Source organism: Callospermophilus lateralis, chromosome 13 (assembly GCF_048772815.1).
Source record: "Callospermophilus lateralis isolate mCalLat2 chromosome 13, mCalLat2.hap1, whole genome shotgun sequence".
In the NCBI taxonomy this organism is placed as follows: domain Eukaryota; kingdom Metazoa; phylum Chordata; class Mammalia; order Rodentia; family Sciuridae; genus Callospermophilus; species Callospermophilus lateralis.
Window position 1 is genome coordinate 97,439,087 of NC_135317.1, and position 15,717 is coordinate 97,454,803.

General features: G+C 36.5%; 1 protein-coding gene across 1 annotated transcript in view; it reads right to left on the reverse strand.

Moving 5' to 3' along the window:
• Xpr1 (xenotropic and polytropic retrovirus receptor 1) overlaps nucleotides 1-14,728 on the reverse strand; it is a 167,135-nt gene extending 152,407 nt beyond the window's left edge. The window contains exon 1 of the mRNA XM_076873044.2: nucleotides 14,492-14,728. Within this exon, the coding sequence (XP_076729159.1) occupies nucleotides 14,492-14,560 (69 nt within the window). The 5' untranslated portion in view covers nucleotides 14,561-14,728. The remainder of the gene's footprint in view (nucleotides 1-14,491) is intronic.
• Between the last annotated feature and the right edge of the window lie 989 nt (nucleotides 14,729-15,717).

The window sequence follows — 15,717 nt, forward strand, 5'->3', positions numbered from 1 at the left end:
ATGCTGGAGATGCAATAGCATGGAACTAGTACTACTGAGCTCTGGTAAAGATCTTCTGGTTACATCACAACATTGGCAGATGGTATCATGATCAGGGCTCATGTAAGAGGAAACAATCACATGGTGAGAAAGGAAGCCAGTAAATAAGGGAGGAGCCTGGCTAGCTCTTTTTATAATAACACTCTCATAGGAATTAATTAGCATCCTATGAGAATTGACATTAATCCCTTCCAATGGTAGGAACCCAATAACCTAACCCCCTTTCTCTAGGCCACACCTCTTAAAAGTTCCAACATCTCAACACTACCACACTGGAGACCATGCCTTCAACACATAAACCTCTGAGGTCCAACCATATTCAAAACATACCAAATGAATTCTAAATGTCCATCTACAATCATTTGGTTTTCAAGAAAATGCATGACCCCAAAAAGAGGTTTGGTTATACAAAAAGACTGAGTATCAACATACTAAAACAAATACCCATTAAATATACAAAAAAGTTATTTCCATGGCTATTTTTATTGATACAAAATAATAACTATAAAATGTATCAAGTCAGGCTTTCCTGTATTTCAGATATTATTACATCTAATTCTCACTACGGTCTTTTTTTTAATATTTATTTTTTAGTTGTAGCTGGACACAATATCTTTATTTTATTTATTTTTATGTGGTGCTGAGGATTGAACCCAGGGCCTCGCAGGTACAAGGAAAGCACTCTACCACCGAGCCACAATCCCAGCCTCCTCACTATAATCTTGCAAGGTAAATATTATCCCCACTTTAGGCACTAGAAAACCAAGATTTGGAGAAATAAACTGGTTTTTTAAAAGTGTCATAGCCAGTAAAATGAAGAAAATGCAGTTTAATCAACACATTTAGTTAAAATTAAAGCTACTTTATTATCTTCAAATATGAAGATCTTATATAACCTGAAAGAACTTCTTGTTTTTATTTTATTCATTCCTAAAAGTTCATCCTATCTTCCTTACCATTAGTTGGACAAATTTATCAACAAAGAGTACCTATGTTTTGTCTCAATGCCTGTAACCTCTTAAAATCTAGAAGAAAGCAAAAAACAACTGTGTTCTGAATTTATCAGCAAACTCCTTTTGTCATATCCAAACCAGTCAGTGTATTCATTTTTGAGAAACACTACTCAACGTTTTAGAAATAAGACCCTGGTTCGAGGCAGATGAACAGGCATTTCACAGAAAGGCCTAGAATCTTGGCCTCTGCTGTCACAGATGCTAGGAATCCCAGAATGACCCAAAAAAAAAAAAAAAAAAAAAAAAAAAAAATTTGTATACACACAGAGACAGTGCAATAAAAGGAAATTAAATTGAGATAATTTGTTGTAAGCCATCTAAGTTTTAGAGGTATGCAGTAGCTGCTAGTGACATGTTGCTATTAAAATTATAATTCTGAGTAGCTAAAATTAAAAATTCAGTTCCTCTCTTTCATTAACCATATTTCAAGTACTTAAAAGCGACGTTAATTAATGGCCACATATTGGAAAATGAAGATTCAGAACATTTTCTGTATCTCAGAAAGCTCCATTATATTCTACAGTTTGTCTATCAAGAACACAGTAAGATTGCCCGTGATAAAACCTATAGTAGTCAAGCGCCTGGTCTGGTTTGACAGTAAAATAACATACTATTATTGCCTACAAGATATAGCCTAGAATGTGAATGCTAGGTACATTTCCCATTGTGAATTAGTAAACTGGCACATCACTCCGTTGTAAGCTTAATAACATTCAGTAAATCACTTATTAAATACCTACAGTATCACAATTGCTGAGAAAGTTGGTCATTTACACTGTTCTACACATAGATGTCAGATTCTAACAGTAATAAAATCAGAATTCATATTAGTCTTTTAAAGTCCAACTAAACTCTAAAAGCAACATACAATATATTAAAAGATACATGCAGAGTTATGAAACAGTATGGAACCATACAGGTAGTATTAAGGTTTTTTTAAAAAGAAACACAAGGCAGGGATCAGAGTTAGGAAGGTCTCAAAACAATAAAAATGGCAGCACATTAAAAGCATCATACAGGGGCTGGGGATGCTCACTGGTAAAATATTTACCTGGCATGCATGGGGCCCTGGGTTCAAATCCCAACATGATGAAAATGAATAAATTCATTCATTCATTCATTCATTCATTTCTCCTTAACATGATGGGAGAAAATGGTGTGTGTGTGTGTGTGTGTGTGTGTATTTTGTGTGTGTGTGTGTGTGTTATATCCAGGGAAAAAGATATCCCACCAAGAACCTGACCCATCCAAACACCATAGGACCTTGGCCAGACAGCATTACATAAGTGGGTGCTTAACTCTCCCTTTCTAATCACATACTTAGTCAGTCACTTTCTGGTTATCATTCATCTTCCCTTGTATGTTGGTGGAAGGAACAGGGAAATAACTTGGTGATAAGAAAAACATTTGAGCCTAGAATGTGAATGAGGTACATTTCCCATTGTGAATTAGTAAACTGGCACATCACTCCCTTGTAAGCTTAATAACATTCAGTAAATCACTTATTAAATACTATTGCCCAAGCCCATCAATCTAGAGTCACTGAAAAGACCAATTCTAATCAGAATTTGAACCACAGTGAATTCACCAAGATAAAGAAATTCTGTGAGGCTTCTTGGCAGCCAGTGAAAGAATGTTCTCAAGAATTGTGCTGATCTCAAATAGTACCTTTTATCCAAATTCCATGAGTATTTATTAGTCCCTGTAGCAAATGTCCTGACAGTTCTGACTACCAAATTTATTTTAAATCTATCCTTCCCCTTCAACCTTTCTCTTACCTCAATGGAACCACAGCACAGAAAACCTACAAAATGATAAAAGATTGGAATCTGGAGCACAGACCTTGGTTCATAATCTTGATTCCACCACGAACTAGTAGTGTGACCTTGCCTAATTATTTAAATGATATTTTTTATATAAAATGGGATATAAACATATATCAACAGGCCTATTGTAAGGATCACATTCATGTGAGTTACTAAATGTGACAAATGCTGGATGACTGTATCTATTACCTTCCTGACACTCAGTAACCATTCAAGAGATGCTATATATTGTTACTAACACATTTCACCAAATCTAAGATACTACTAGTAACTTACATCATTGTTGTGTATATATATACTTCTAAGAATGAAAAAAGTTTACCAACTTAACTGTGACATAGCATTAATTGGAAGAAAATCTGATTTCAAATGTGAAAAAGTACATATAAAAATCTATTAAAATTTTAATTTAAGGGCTGGGGATGTGGCTCAAGCGGTAGCGCGCTCGCCTGGCATGCGTGCGGCCCAGGTTCGATCCTCAGCACCACATACAAACAAAGATGTTGTGTCTGCCAATAACTAAAAAATAAATATTAAAAAAAAAATTTAATTTAAGCCTTCATTATCTTTGGATATACTATTTGGTTTTTATGTCTTTGATGTCGATCTCTCAAAATCATACATCTTATTTTGAACTGATTTATTTAAAACCCTCTATAGTTCACACCCAGGAATATGTTTAAACTCCTTAACATAATATTCTAAGCCCTATCCCCCTGATCCTTCCCAGCTCCTTTCCAACTTCATTCTGCTGGCTCTTCAACATATCCAGTGAACCAGATTTCCTTAACCATGTCTGGATATTTCCACATATGCCTTTGCTCTTTCCGTCTAGACTGCCCCCAATGTCCTTTTTCCTCTTACCCATGTGATAGAATCACACTCAATCTCTAGTATCCAATTTATATATACCATTACTATAGATACTTCCAATATAAATGCTTTGCTTTCTAGGGCAAAATCAATTAGCTATTCCTCCATAACAAAATTATATTAAACTATGATTAAAAACCCAAAGTTAATAATTCCTCTAATACAAGGACTAAACCTTACTTATTATCTCTCTACCTCCTATCATGCATGATTCAACAGTATAACAGCATGTTAACAACCCAGTCTATGAAATAAGACACATCTGTGTTTGAATTCTGGGCTCTACCACTTACTAGTTACATGACTTTGGGTAGCTTAGTCTAAAACTCAGGGTCTTCTGAAAAGGGGGATAACAAAACCTAATTTAGAGGGTAAAGATTAAATGTAAAATGGCTGCCACGCAAGAACACCCCATAAACATTAGCTGTAGTTATTATCATCATTATTGTTTTATTATCTTTTTTAAAAAAAAAGAGAGACATTCATGAATATTTAATAAGCAGGTTTAATACACAGTCTGATATTCTCTAGACCTATTTGCCCTTACTTTGGCTTGGCAATTTAGGGTATAAGGGGTAACACATGTAACCAGTGCTAAAAGTCAAACACAGGTGTATAACCAAGTGTATAACACAGGTGTATAACCAAATCTTCCTTTCGCTGCTACCTGACTTCTCAAACCTTACCATAATTCCTTAGTTCTGTCTCCTCACTTAATATGTGTTTCTACTTGTGACCATACCTAAATAGAATAATGGCTAATTCTATGTAGGTGAATAAAGAATAACACTGTTGGCATCTGAATCTCATAATTCACTCAGTCTTTTAATTAGCATACAGAAGAACCATTTTATATCGTTAATGTGATCTAATGGATGATTAGATTCAGATAAATGTATTAGTGCAGAGTATTTGAGCAATCATTTACCAAAACATTCAAATCCCTACTGAGTCTTACAAAGAAAATTTATTCTTAAAACTTAAAAGCAAAGGAATGTTTATATGGCAGTAATATACCTCAGCAAGGAATAGCAGTAAGCAGAAGGCCAATACCCCTATACCAGGTTTTGCTATCAGCTAATTTTAAGACTGACCACATATCTTGCCCTCTATAATTTATTCATCTATAAAACAAAGGGGTTGAGAAAGTCTTTTGCAATTCTAAAACTAACTGTAGAATTAAATATTAAATTTTCATTAGACAATTGAAAAGAACTAAAATTAGATATACCTGAAAAATTCAAATAACTCACTTAAGCTATATTTAAGAATACACATCTGAATATCACCTGTTTAAAGAAAAGAATTCAAAGACACAGGCTATAATCAAAATGAATACAAGTTATAAATGACCTGGACAACTAATTTTGACCAAGACAACAGCTACATAACTGTTCTCATCTGGTTTTCTTACTACACACAAAAAGGTAAGAACAATTTATTAACATGAACATACCCATAAGCAGAAATATTAGCCAAAATCAATAAAACCATTTTCCAAGAAAATCAACACTGAACACCCTAAAGGCCTCATTTCTCTCATATAAATAATGTTCCCAATCATTATGTAATGCCACTGAGCTCTATATGAGAAATAATTTTAATAGCAAATATATTGTTTTTACTATGTACCAGGCGTTGCTTTAAGAACTTTTCACATTTTAACCCATATAATCCTCACACCAGTCTCATAAGTACTGTACTATTATTTTTCCCATTTTACAGATGAGGAAATTGAGGTACAGAAAGGTTAAATGACTTGCCTGAAATCACTCAGCTAATAAATTGGTAGAACTGAAATATGAACACAGGCAGTCTAGATTTAGAGTCTGTTGTCTGAATGTGTTATCAACCTACTAACATATGCTATAAATTAATAAGCAATAAAATGAACCAGTGTGACTGTATTAATTCAACCACTAACTAGGCCACGTGACCTGATTCACTTAACCTATTTGACCTATATTTCCCATGAAAGTAAAAAAGGAAAATTGAGCTAAATATTCTCTGAAGTTCCTTATAGATCTAACATTCCATGACCTATAATCCTAAAGCCACAACTATAGTACAGCAACAGCTTTAACCACTGTTAGCTTCCTCTTTTCACCCTCATCACTACATCTCATTGCCTTTTTCTTATGTCTCATCCTCATAAGGTCCTCTATCAGTTGCTTGTTCAGTAATAGTTACTATGATAATCTTAAGGAAAATATAAGTCACAGAGGAGAAGTTCATCCTACTGACCACACTGTACCACCTTCCAAACCCTGCAGGCTGAGACCTGGAACTAAAAATAACCCAGCCATTATTGCACGGTCCTACCAAACAGATGCTACAGAACAGTCAGTGGTGCTTGAGAACAGGTGGAACAGGCCTAAATGTATATGTTAATAAAGAGATGGGTTTATTTACTTTTTATAAAGCAGTATGATGTAGGACTTAATAGTAGGAGCTCTTACAATCTCATTCTACTTCCACAATTAGCAGTATCAACATAATCAGTTACTTAATGGCTCTAAGACTCAGTCTCCCTCTTCTACAACAGTGATAACAGCCCATATAAAAAGCTTGCACAAACAGCTTTAGTTCTTTTCTCAAAAATAAAAAATAAAAATAGGGCTGGGGTTGTGGCTCAGTGCTAGCGCACTCGTCTGGCACATGTGAGGCACTGGGTTCAATCCTCAGCACCACATTAAAAATAGATAAATACATAAAATTAAGGTATTGTGTCCATCTACAACTAAAAAAATATTTAATAAGTAAATAAAAATAATCGGCTGTTACTGCCACTACTACCACCACTGATATATTTACCATTCCTATACAAAAACAAGAGCTCTAGAGTCTGAGAGATTTGATTTCAAATTCTGGCTCTACTTAGTTACTAGGTGTATAGCCTTGGGTTACCTCCTCAAGTAAAATGAAGATAATATCTATCCTGCAGAACTGTTGTAAAGACCAAATGAAGATAACATAATGTAAAGCAGATGACACCTGGTTCCTAAGCACTCAATAAATGTTATTTCTTTTCTCCTTAATGACAAGCTGACCACATTTCTGCTAATTCAATTCAAAGAAAGGAAAGTAGAGTTAGGAATCAGATGAAATCCCGATAAGCCAACTTTTTTTTTCTCTCTATTGTTCTTTGCTGTGGAAAAGGTATCAGAAAATCCTCTTGCTATGTTTCTTTTACCTCTTATGGGATTCATAGAACTAGAGAGAGATTTTTCATGGCATCTCCAAACTTCCCTTGGGATCCTCAAAACCCTCTCATGGAATCAAAGATGTCAAAAATATTTTCATAATAATACCACAACTTCATCTATTCTGTTTCTACTGGCTGGTAAAAGGTGCACTTGAATAATCTTGTGGGGTTTTTGTTGTTGCTGCTATTGTTGTTTAAAATGGTATTTGTATGTGTGTATGTTTGTTGTACTGGGAATCGAACCCAGGGTCTCAGACATGCTAGGCAAGCCCTCTACTACTGAGCTACATTCCCAACCCTGCTCTTGTGTTTTAAACATTTCTCAGTTTTAGTTTCTAATAGAGTATATATTAATAGACATTGAAATCCTCAGTATTTTTTAAGAATTTCAAGTGGTTCTGAGAGGAAAGAATTTGAGAACCACTGCTCTTACTGCTCTTAAAAAAAAAAAAAAAAAAAAAAAAAAGCCCACAAAGCACATACTCTGTGAAATTACAACTTTATCAATTTAGCCTAATAAGTAACTCACACAAAAATCTAAATATGTCCCACTTTCCTCTATGATTATATTCCAAGTCTTTCAATCTTCGAAAAATCACTTGTCCACTAACCATCTGTGAAAAGTCAATATCAGAGCTATTTCTGAGGATTTATCCCCACATTTCTAGCCTAAGGTCTTTGTAATATTGCAGGACACCTTCAATAAAAGACTATTTTCTTAATCAACATGTTAATCTTGTTGAGGGAGTCAGGTGCAGGTGGGGCACACCTATAATCCCAGCAACACAGGAGGCTGAGGCATGAGTTCAAAGCCAGTTTCAACAACTTAGCAAGACCATGTCTCAAAATAATAAGGACTGGGGATATAGCTCACTTGTAGAGCATCCCTGGGTTCTATTCTCAGCAACAAAAATAAACAAACATTATTTTATTACAGAAAATTTGAAAACTGTTATGTTTACAAAATAAGATTATTTATATCTTCCTTTGGCCTCTATCAAATAAACAATTTTTAAAGGATTTTCTGATCTGTCTGAATATATACTATATTTGGTGACAGGAAGAATAGATGACCATATTTCAATCTGACTAAACAAATCAGACTTCAAGATATATAAGCATCATTTACAACAGTGATCAAAATGTATAAACACATTCCAAGTCCCTAATCGACCATCTTCTCGTTCTACACCATTTTAAATTTTGGAAACACCAAGTTGACTGAAATACAATACCAGAAAAACACACATGTATTTCATTTTTTCCTCTATTTTTTAAGGTTATGAGAGAGCCAGAATCTATCAGCCTATATAGCAAATAATAAAGTTCTATAAATATTTGTTGAATCAATAAATGATTTTTAAGATTTTTGTTTGTGAACATTGTGTACTTGGCTTTTTTTTGCATTTACTCAGTAAGAAAAGATCTGAAAAGGCAAATACACAGGGCAAGAGAAGCCTAGTAACTTTTAACTCTCTCTCAATCCTAAAAAACGATTCAACATCAGGCAACCCATAAACCAGCTTTGGTTAATCTTGGGCAACATCTTCCAAACTTCTATAATGGCACATGCCTACCCATTTTTTAAAAAATTTTATTATGCACCTCCAGTATATGTATATCTATTTATAACTTATACCCATCTACAACTGTGTATGCTATAAAACAAAGAATTTTAAATTTTTTTAGTTGTGGTTGGACACAATATATTTATTTTATTTATTTATTTTTATGTGGTGCTGAGGATGGAACCCAGCGCCTCGCACATGCTAGGCAAGCACTCTACCACTGATCACAGCCCCAGCCCAAAATAAAGAATTTTTAAGTTAAAAGTTTTACAAAGATGAAACAAGGATAAAATAATTTTTATCTTTCATTCACAAATAGTACAAAAATACTTTATATCTAAGAGACAAAGTATTTCAAAGGTCTAATTCAAAATTCAAGTCCATTTTGAACTTAATTATAAATATATTGCTGGGAAAACTAGACCTTACAAGGCAGAATATTCATAATATATAACACAGAGTGGAGTTAACTGTGGATGACAGTGGCTGTAACTTTATTTCAGAGTTATCCTAATGTCGTCAAAATTTTGAAATTTCTCAGTAAACTTAGCATTAAAATGTTCTTGTTTGTATCTGTAATTCGGATGACCAAAAGCTAGTATTAGAAATAGAACTGTCAGTTCTGTTATTTTCTTCTTGTTTACTAGTGCTTGGTATTATTGATATTATTATTTTGGCTTCCTTTTTGTTGTTGTTGTTATTGGACACAATACCTTTATTTATTTTTATGTGGTTCTGAGGATGGAAACCTAGTGCCTCACACATGCTAGGCAAGCATTCTACCATTGAGCTTGACACCCCCAGCCCTTGTTTTGACTTCTTTACAGGGACTTTTTAAGTTTTGTCCACTTCATAAGGTTAGTTTGGTTAAAACTTAATAATATTTATATATTAACTTAATTAGGCTCCCATTACTGGATTAATTGCTATCTGCTGAAAGAGAACAAGTAAGAAAAACATGAGCAATCCTGTTTCCCTCAGAATTCTTGTGTATAGGTTCCTTAGCAAGAGTACTACATCAATCCAGTTGCTAAATATTAGTGAAATTTTATTTCTTCCTTTCCATATGCATAAAAATAAATAAAATGAACAGTTCTAATACTATCTTATTTTATTCCATGGGGGTACTGGGTATACTGCTTTGGGGCCTTCAACTCAAATATACCTGAAATCACTTGCATGACTCGATCAGTCTCTCAAATACTTTCCAGAACAGGACTAAGTTTGAAGCCAGGACTAATTTTCCATGGTCACCTCAGGTCAAATAAGATTCTTAGGTTCTTATGATCTGGGCCTTCACCCAAAAGTTGATCCAAAACCAATCTTCAGGGATGGATGGACAAGGATAATCTTACTAGCATACTCACCCTAGCATACAATGATAATAAAGAACAGTTACAGCTTCCTATCTCTATAACATTCATTCACTCATGTAAGAAACATTTATAAATGCCAGACATCTAACTACCATAGTCATTTACAAGTGTTATCTTAAATATACTATACTATACTTTCATTTGCAGAAGTGCCTTAGAGAAAAAGTGTGGCTTGTGCCCCATCGGGTGGCCAAACTGGAAATTTCAAACAAGTTCCAGCAAGGCAAGTTAACCCTAACTAATCAACATAATACCTTTGAGAAATTGAAGCCTGCAACACAACTGGCCTCATGGGAGAGTTCTATAATTGAAAATCATAATGTTATTTCAATGTTTCCTTATATTTAAAAATAAGAAAGTACAGTTTATGCAGGATCTCTCCTTTCCCAAATCCTGCAATTAAAAAAAAAAAGACCAGCCTTTTTTTTATTTAAGTTAAAAGTTAAAATTTTGAGTTTCATCGGGTTAGCTTTCTATTCAAAGATCAAAACCTCATCAAAAAAATTTTAAAGGGTATTTATTAATTTAAGAAGATGATTTATAAAACAATCCTTTAAGTTCTATCCTTTCATGAAACAAACATGATTAAACTATAATAAAGCACAAAAATTTAAAGTTAGATGGGTCTTTAGATAATAAGAGTCTGTGAGCTTAGAAACCATCAAGTTTAGTTCTCTTAGCAATATTGATGAACCTTAAACAAGCCAGTGAGAAAGTGATTAAATCAGGGTCACACAGCTAGTGTGACCTGACTCCCAATGCTTACACATCTAAAGCCAAAGAGACTAGCTGTGTGTGTGTATGTGTATGTGTGTGTGTGTGTGTGTGTTGGGGGGAGGGGTGTGCATGGTGCCGCATGATTGGGGGCAGTGCGAATAGTGGGGTGGGGGTGCCATACACTAACCAAATGGCTGAACCTCTTTGGACCTAAGTTTTCTTGCCTGGAAAAACAAAGAGGGAAATAATCTTTCAATTCCCTTTCAGCTCTAAAATTCTGTAATGTAAAGGCCTCATCATTTTATTATCTTACACAACTACAGTATACCTGGGGGGAAAAAAAAAATTCTGGATTCCTGAGAAACCAAAAAAGCACAGGACCCTAGGGAAGAAAACAAGTCAGCCGCTTAAGTACCAAATATGTTTGCTTCTTTTGCTAATATTCTGTAAAATATTAACATGGTCATAATCTATTTGGATGAAACTGGTCTAAGTTAATTTTGATTAAACTATTACAGAGCTCTAAAAAACACAATCGCTGATTCTAAATCAAAAAAGTCTGATAAAGACATTCGTGTGTGTGTGTGTGTGTGTGTGTGTGTGTGTGTTGCTGGGGATTGAACTCTGCATGTGAGGCAAGTATTCTACCAACTGAAATATATCCCCAGCCCTCTATTTTATATGTTGAGATGTATAATTAAATATATTGCTGGGAAACAGATAGTCTCTGCTCATTTATGTTGTTTCTTCATAAAAATTATTCACAAATGCAAATAGATTTTCTTTATATGGTTTCTTCATGTTGTTCTATTCTTTTATGCTTTTATGCTTATTATTTTCCTAGTAAGACTAATCCATGAACTCCACATTTTAAATTACAAACTTTAATAATTTCAGGATATTGAAGGGCTACAATTGTTAATAATTTTAACAATCCATTAAAAGTGTGGTGGTGCATGCCTATAATATTAGCTACTCAGGAGGCTGAGATAGGAGGAGCACAAGTTCAAGACAGCCTAGCCATCTTAGTGAGATCCTATCTCAAAATAATCTAGGGATATAGCTTGGGGGTAGAAAATTTGCCTACCGTGTGTGAGGCCCTGGGTTTGACCCATCCTCTCTCACACACAAAATAGTTAAGTAAAAAACTTATGAAATAGAAGAGACCTTGAGAACTTCTGGTCCTATATTCATTTTTTTAATAGAAAAGAGTTCTGGAAAGACAAAAAGATTGTCCCAGGGTCTCAAGGCTAACAAACACAAGAACTAGCACTTATTATGCCGCCATGTATATAAAATGTTGTATATAACTATTACATAAAATTATAGTTGTGAACAAAATTTTCAGCTTCTATCTAAAGCTCTGCTTAATTCAAGTAATATTTAAAATAGTAAGATGACATAAAAACCAAAGAAGCTGAATAGGTCACATTGGTTCACAGCACTAGAAAGCAGCCTAGGCTAGAAATCAAGAGTAGTATACCAAAATGTCATCACCAGTGCCTGAAAAACAAATCCAAGTGTCTGTTCTACTAAATGTGTTTTAGGAGCATCATGTTCAGACATGAGAAAGTACGTATCACTGAATTATGATAAGGTCCTTTTCTCTAGCCAAGTCCTTTTTCCCTAAACTTTTAAGCTGCTCACATTCCTGGAACCTATAAATGTGCTCACTCATATCCCTTTATTGTTTTTAAAGGAACAGCATCAACTCTTCAGAAACAATACAACACAAAGATTCCAACCCTCTACAAATTTCTCTAATGATTTCAATTAAAAGAAAAATGCCCCTTATTTAATTTTGCCTATCAAACAATAAGTTTTTCCAGGACAGGAGTCACACAGTAGGAACTCTCTATAGAATCAAATTTCAAGTAATTATAACTGAAAGCAAATTATCCACAATATGTGAATTAAAAAAAAAAAAAAATTGGCCTCAGAAAGATAATGCAGTCACACATAAGCTCAAGAATTTTGTCCCTATGTGTCCAACCAAAAGTAATCATTTAGAAATAGAATCCAAAAGGACTATATGAATGAGGTTACTCTATGTACAAAGCTGACATTACAAATCAAGAGTTAATTCCATTTTCAAACTAAATCTTTTGCTTCTCCTTTTGGCTCCAGATATTCCAAATTAATTCTATGAAACAGTGAAGTGTTGAAATACTTAAAATGAATCACAGAATATCCAGCCACTGTAACTTCTGCCCAAATCAAGCATTCCACACTATGTAACAAGAATAAGCTGTGGTTCAGCATTCTCATGTCCTAAGCCTCTGTGAAGAACTGGCAGTGGTGCTGAAAATTACTACTAGAAAGATGGAAGACCAATACCCTTCTTTCAATAAAATTCATCATCTGGACTCTAGCCAAGGTTTTAAAACTAACCGAACATATTACAAACAATAAATCAACAACTCTACATACCAAAGTGTTAGCCCTTTCTCTTACAAAATGTGGTCACAAAACACTACAAGAAAATTAAGTGACAAGAAGGCATTGATAATTCTAGAGCATTCTTTTCTGACAATTATCAAATACTCTGTTATAAGTAAATTTAAAATCTTTAAGATTCTGTTTAACCTACCTACATCTTTTTATCTATCTTCTTCAATTATTAAAATTAATAAATGAACTCACTGTTGTTACCTAAACATCTTATTACTAAACTTATATAAAAATTAAATAGAAAACTAAATAGTTCAATTCATAAAATCTGGCTAGTATATATGTATTCATATTGATTTTATACTCTTTGTTCCTGCACATAACATAAATGTGAATTCCTGGAGGTTACAGATAAGTCTTTCTCTATCCAGGAGCTGAACTAGCTACTGAGAATAAGCTATTGCAATGCTTAAAGCCCTTCAGGTATCTTACCTTCTAAATATATAAATATATTCTAAACATATAAATGGTTTCATTATCTTTACTTTTTCCTGTATTGACATAGGATCCTTATCACTAATGAATACCTTCCAGGAGCTGTTATCACAGAATCTGGGAGGAAAGGGGAGCATAATTTCTGTAATACATAGGTAAGATACAGTGTTTACAATATAGTAATAATCTCCCTAGCTAACAAAACTTAGCAGACAAACTGAAATTTTTATATAATTTTTCCTCCCTCCTCATTCTTCCCTTCATCCAAAACATATTAATATAAGAGCCCAAACCAAAGATGTGTGATTACTCTGTACACTTCATGCAATCAATAAAAAGACAAGCCACTGTCTTAACAAAACCGAATCGCTGGTTACAATACGTTTGTAAACTATAACCACTGCATTTGTGATATACAAGTTTCAATCCTGTTACAAAGCCTTTGTCAACATTGGCCAAGTGGGGGAAAGCCAAAGCGCTCCGCTCGGTGGCAAGAAGGAAATCAGTGGAGGGGCTAATCTCAGAAAAGCAGGATTCCTTGGTGAGAGGTGAGCGGAGTGAAACGAGACCTAACCTTGTCGAGGGGGCGCTCGCCCAGGGTGGGGACGAGAGGTCAGAGTGAGCCGGGAGGAGGTTAGCGCGGAACCGCGGCAACCCGGGGCTGCCCTCACACCGCGACTCCCCCACCTGCGGCTCGCCCTCCCACTAGCCTGCCCCGGCCCCGGCCCCGGCCCCGGCCCCGGCCCGGGCTGTGCCCTTCCTCCCGCCGCCGCCAGCATATCCGTTACCCCGGCGGCAGCGGGCTGCGGGGGAGGGGAAGGACAGCGGGGCCAGCCGCGGCGGGGATGCCGCAGTGGCTTCCCGCAGCAGCGGGTCAAAGTCCGCCCGGGCGCAGGGAGGCAGCAGGCGCGGAAGGCAGCGGTGGAGGTCAGGACTGGCGAGATGGTGGCCCCTTGGAGTCCTCCCACACCCCGGCCGCCGCCGGTACCTCATACTGGATGTACTGCTTCCTCCACTCGGGAGTGATGTGCGCGGAGAGGTGCTCGGCGAACTTCATTCTGCCGTTTCCCCCTCACTCCCACCCGGGTCCAGCAGCTACAGGCGGCGGCGGCGGCGGCGGCGGCGGCAACAGCGACTCCGACTCCTCCCCACATGGGCCCCGGCGCGGCGCGGTTCTGCGCTTCTCTCCTCCTCCGCCGCCGCCGAGGTCTCCTCAGAGCCGCCCTCCCGCCATCTTCCTCCTCCTCTCCATAGCCCCGCCCCGCCCCGCCCTCTAGACGTCATCGCCATGGTAACCGCCTACGCCGCACCGACGAAGAGGCAGGGTAGGGGGCGGAGTTTGGGTGAGTTCCTTAATTCTCCGCCCCTTCTGGGCCGGACGTACTGGAGGCACCTCCCCTGACCTCTTCCGTCTGGCTCTCGTTGGCCTACAGCTGCTCTGTGCCGCCTGCCTGTGAAGCATCAGTGTTGTTATTGTAATTAATATTAATACTGTAGCAACAATAATCCAAGCAAGACGTTTATATTTGCAAAGAAAGAACTGTGCAAATGTTTTTCTATTTTAATACTTATTCTTCATAAAACCCTCAAGGATGGATTAGCATTAATCCAAATTGAGTAGTTAAAACAGGTAAGGGCCAAATGTATTTAAAGAAACAGTATTATGTATGCTCAAAAAATGCTTGTTGAATTTAAAAACAACACCAAAAAGTGCATGATGCTTCGGAATTTCAGTGTAATTTTTAGTTCCAGGGCTACCAAAAAGCTAGTAAAAACCTGGATCCAACCAGTACTGGGGACACCAACTAGATCTGTGACTGAGCTTCCTGGATGGTTGGGAGTGAGGGTCAAGAGGAAAACTGATGCTGGGAGGAAAGAGAATTCCATAGAAGTACAGTATCTAGCCCACCCCTAGTGAGACCAGAATTGGCCCAGCCACTAGGCTTAACTGTGTCCCTGGGAAACACGGGGAAGAGATCACTCATGCAGTTCAGCACTACATTGAATGTGGGAGTGATTGTCCAGAAGGGCCTTATTTGAGACAGAAACCCAGGTCCCGCCCTGGGTGGAGGAACCCTGGATAATATAATAGTTAACATTTATTGGACACTGTCCCTGCAACCACTGCTCTAAACCTCTTACATGTACTTTGACTTTTAATTCTCACAATTTTAATGAGACCTAAGATTTACTAGGAGGGTATTGTGCCTGGAA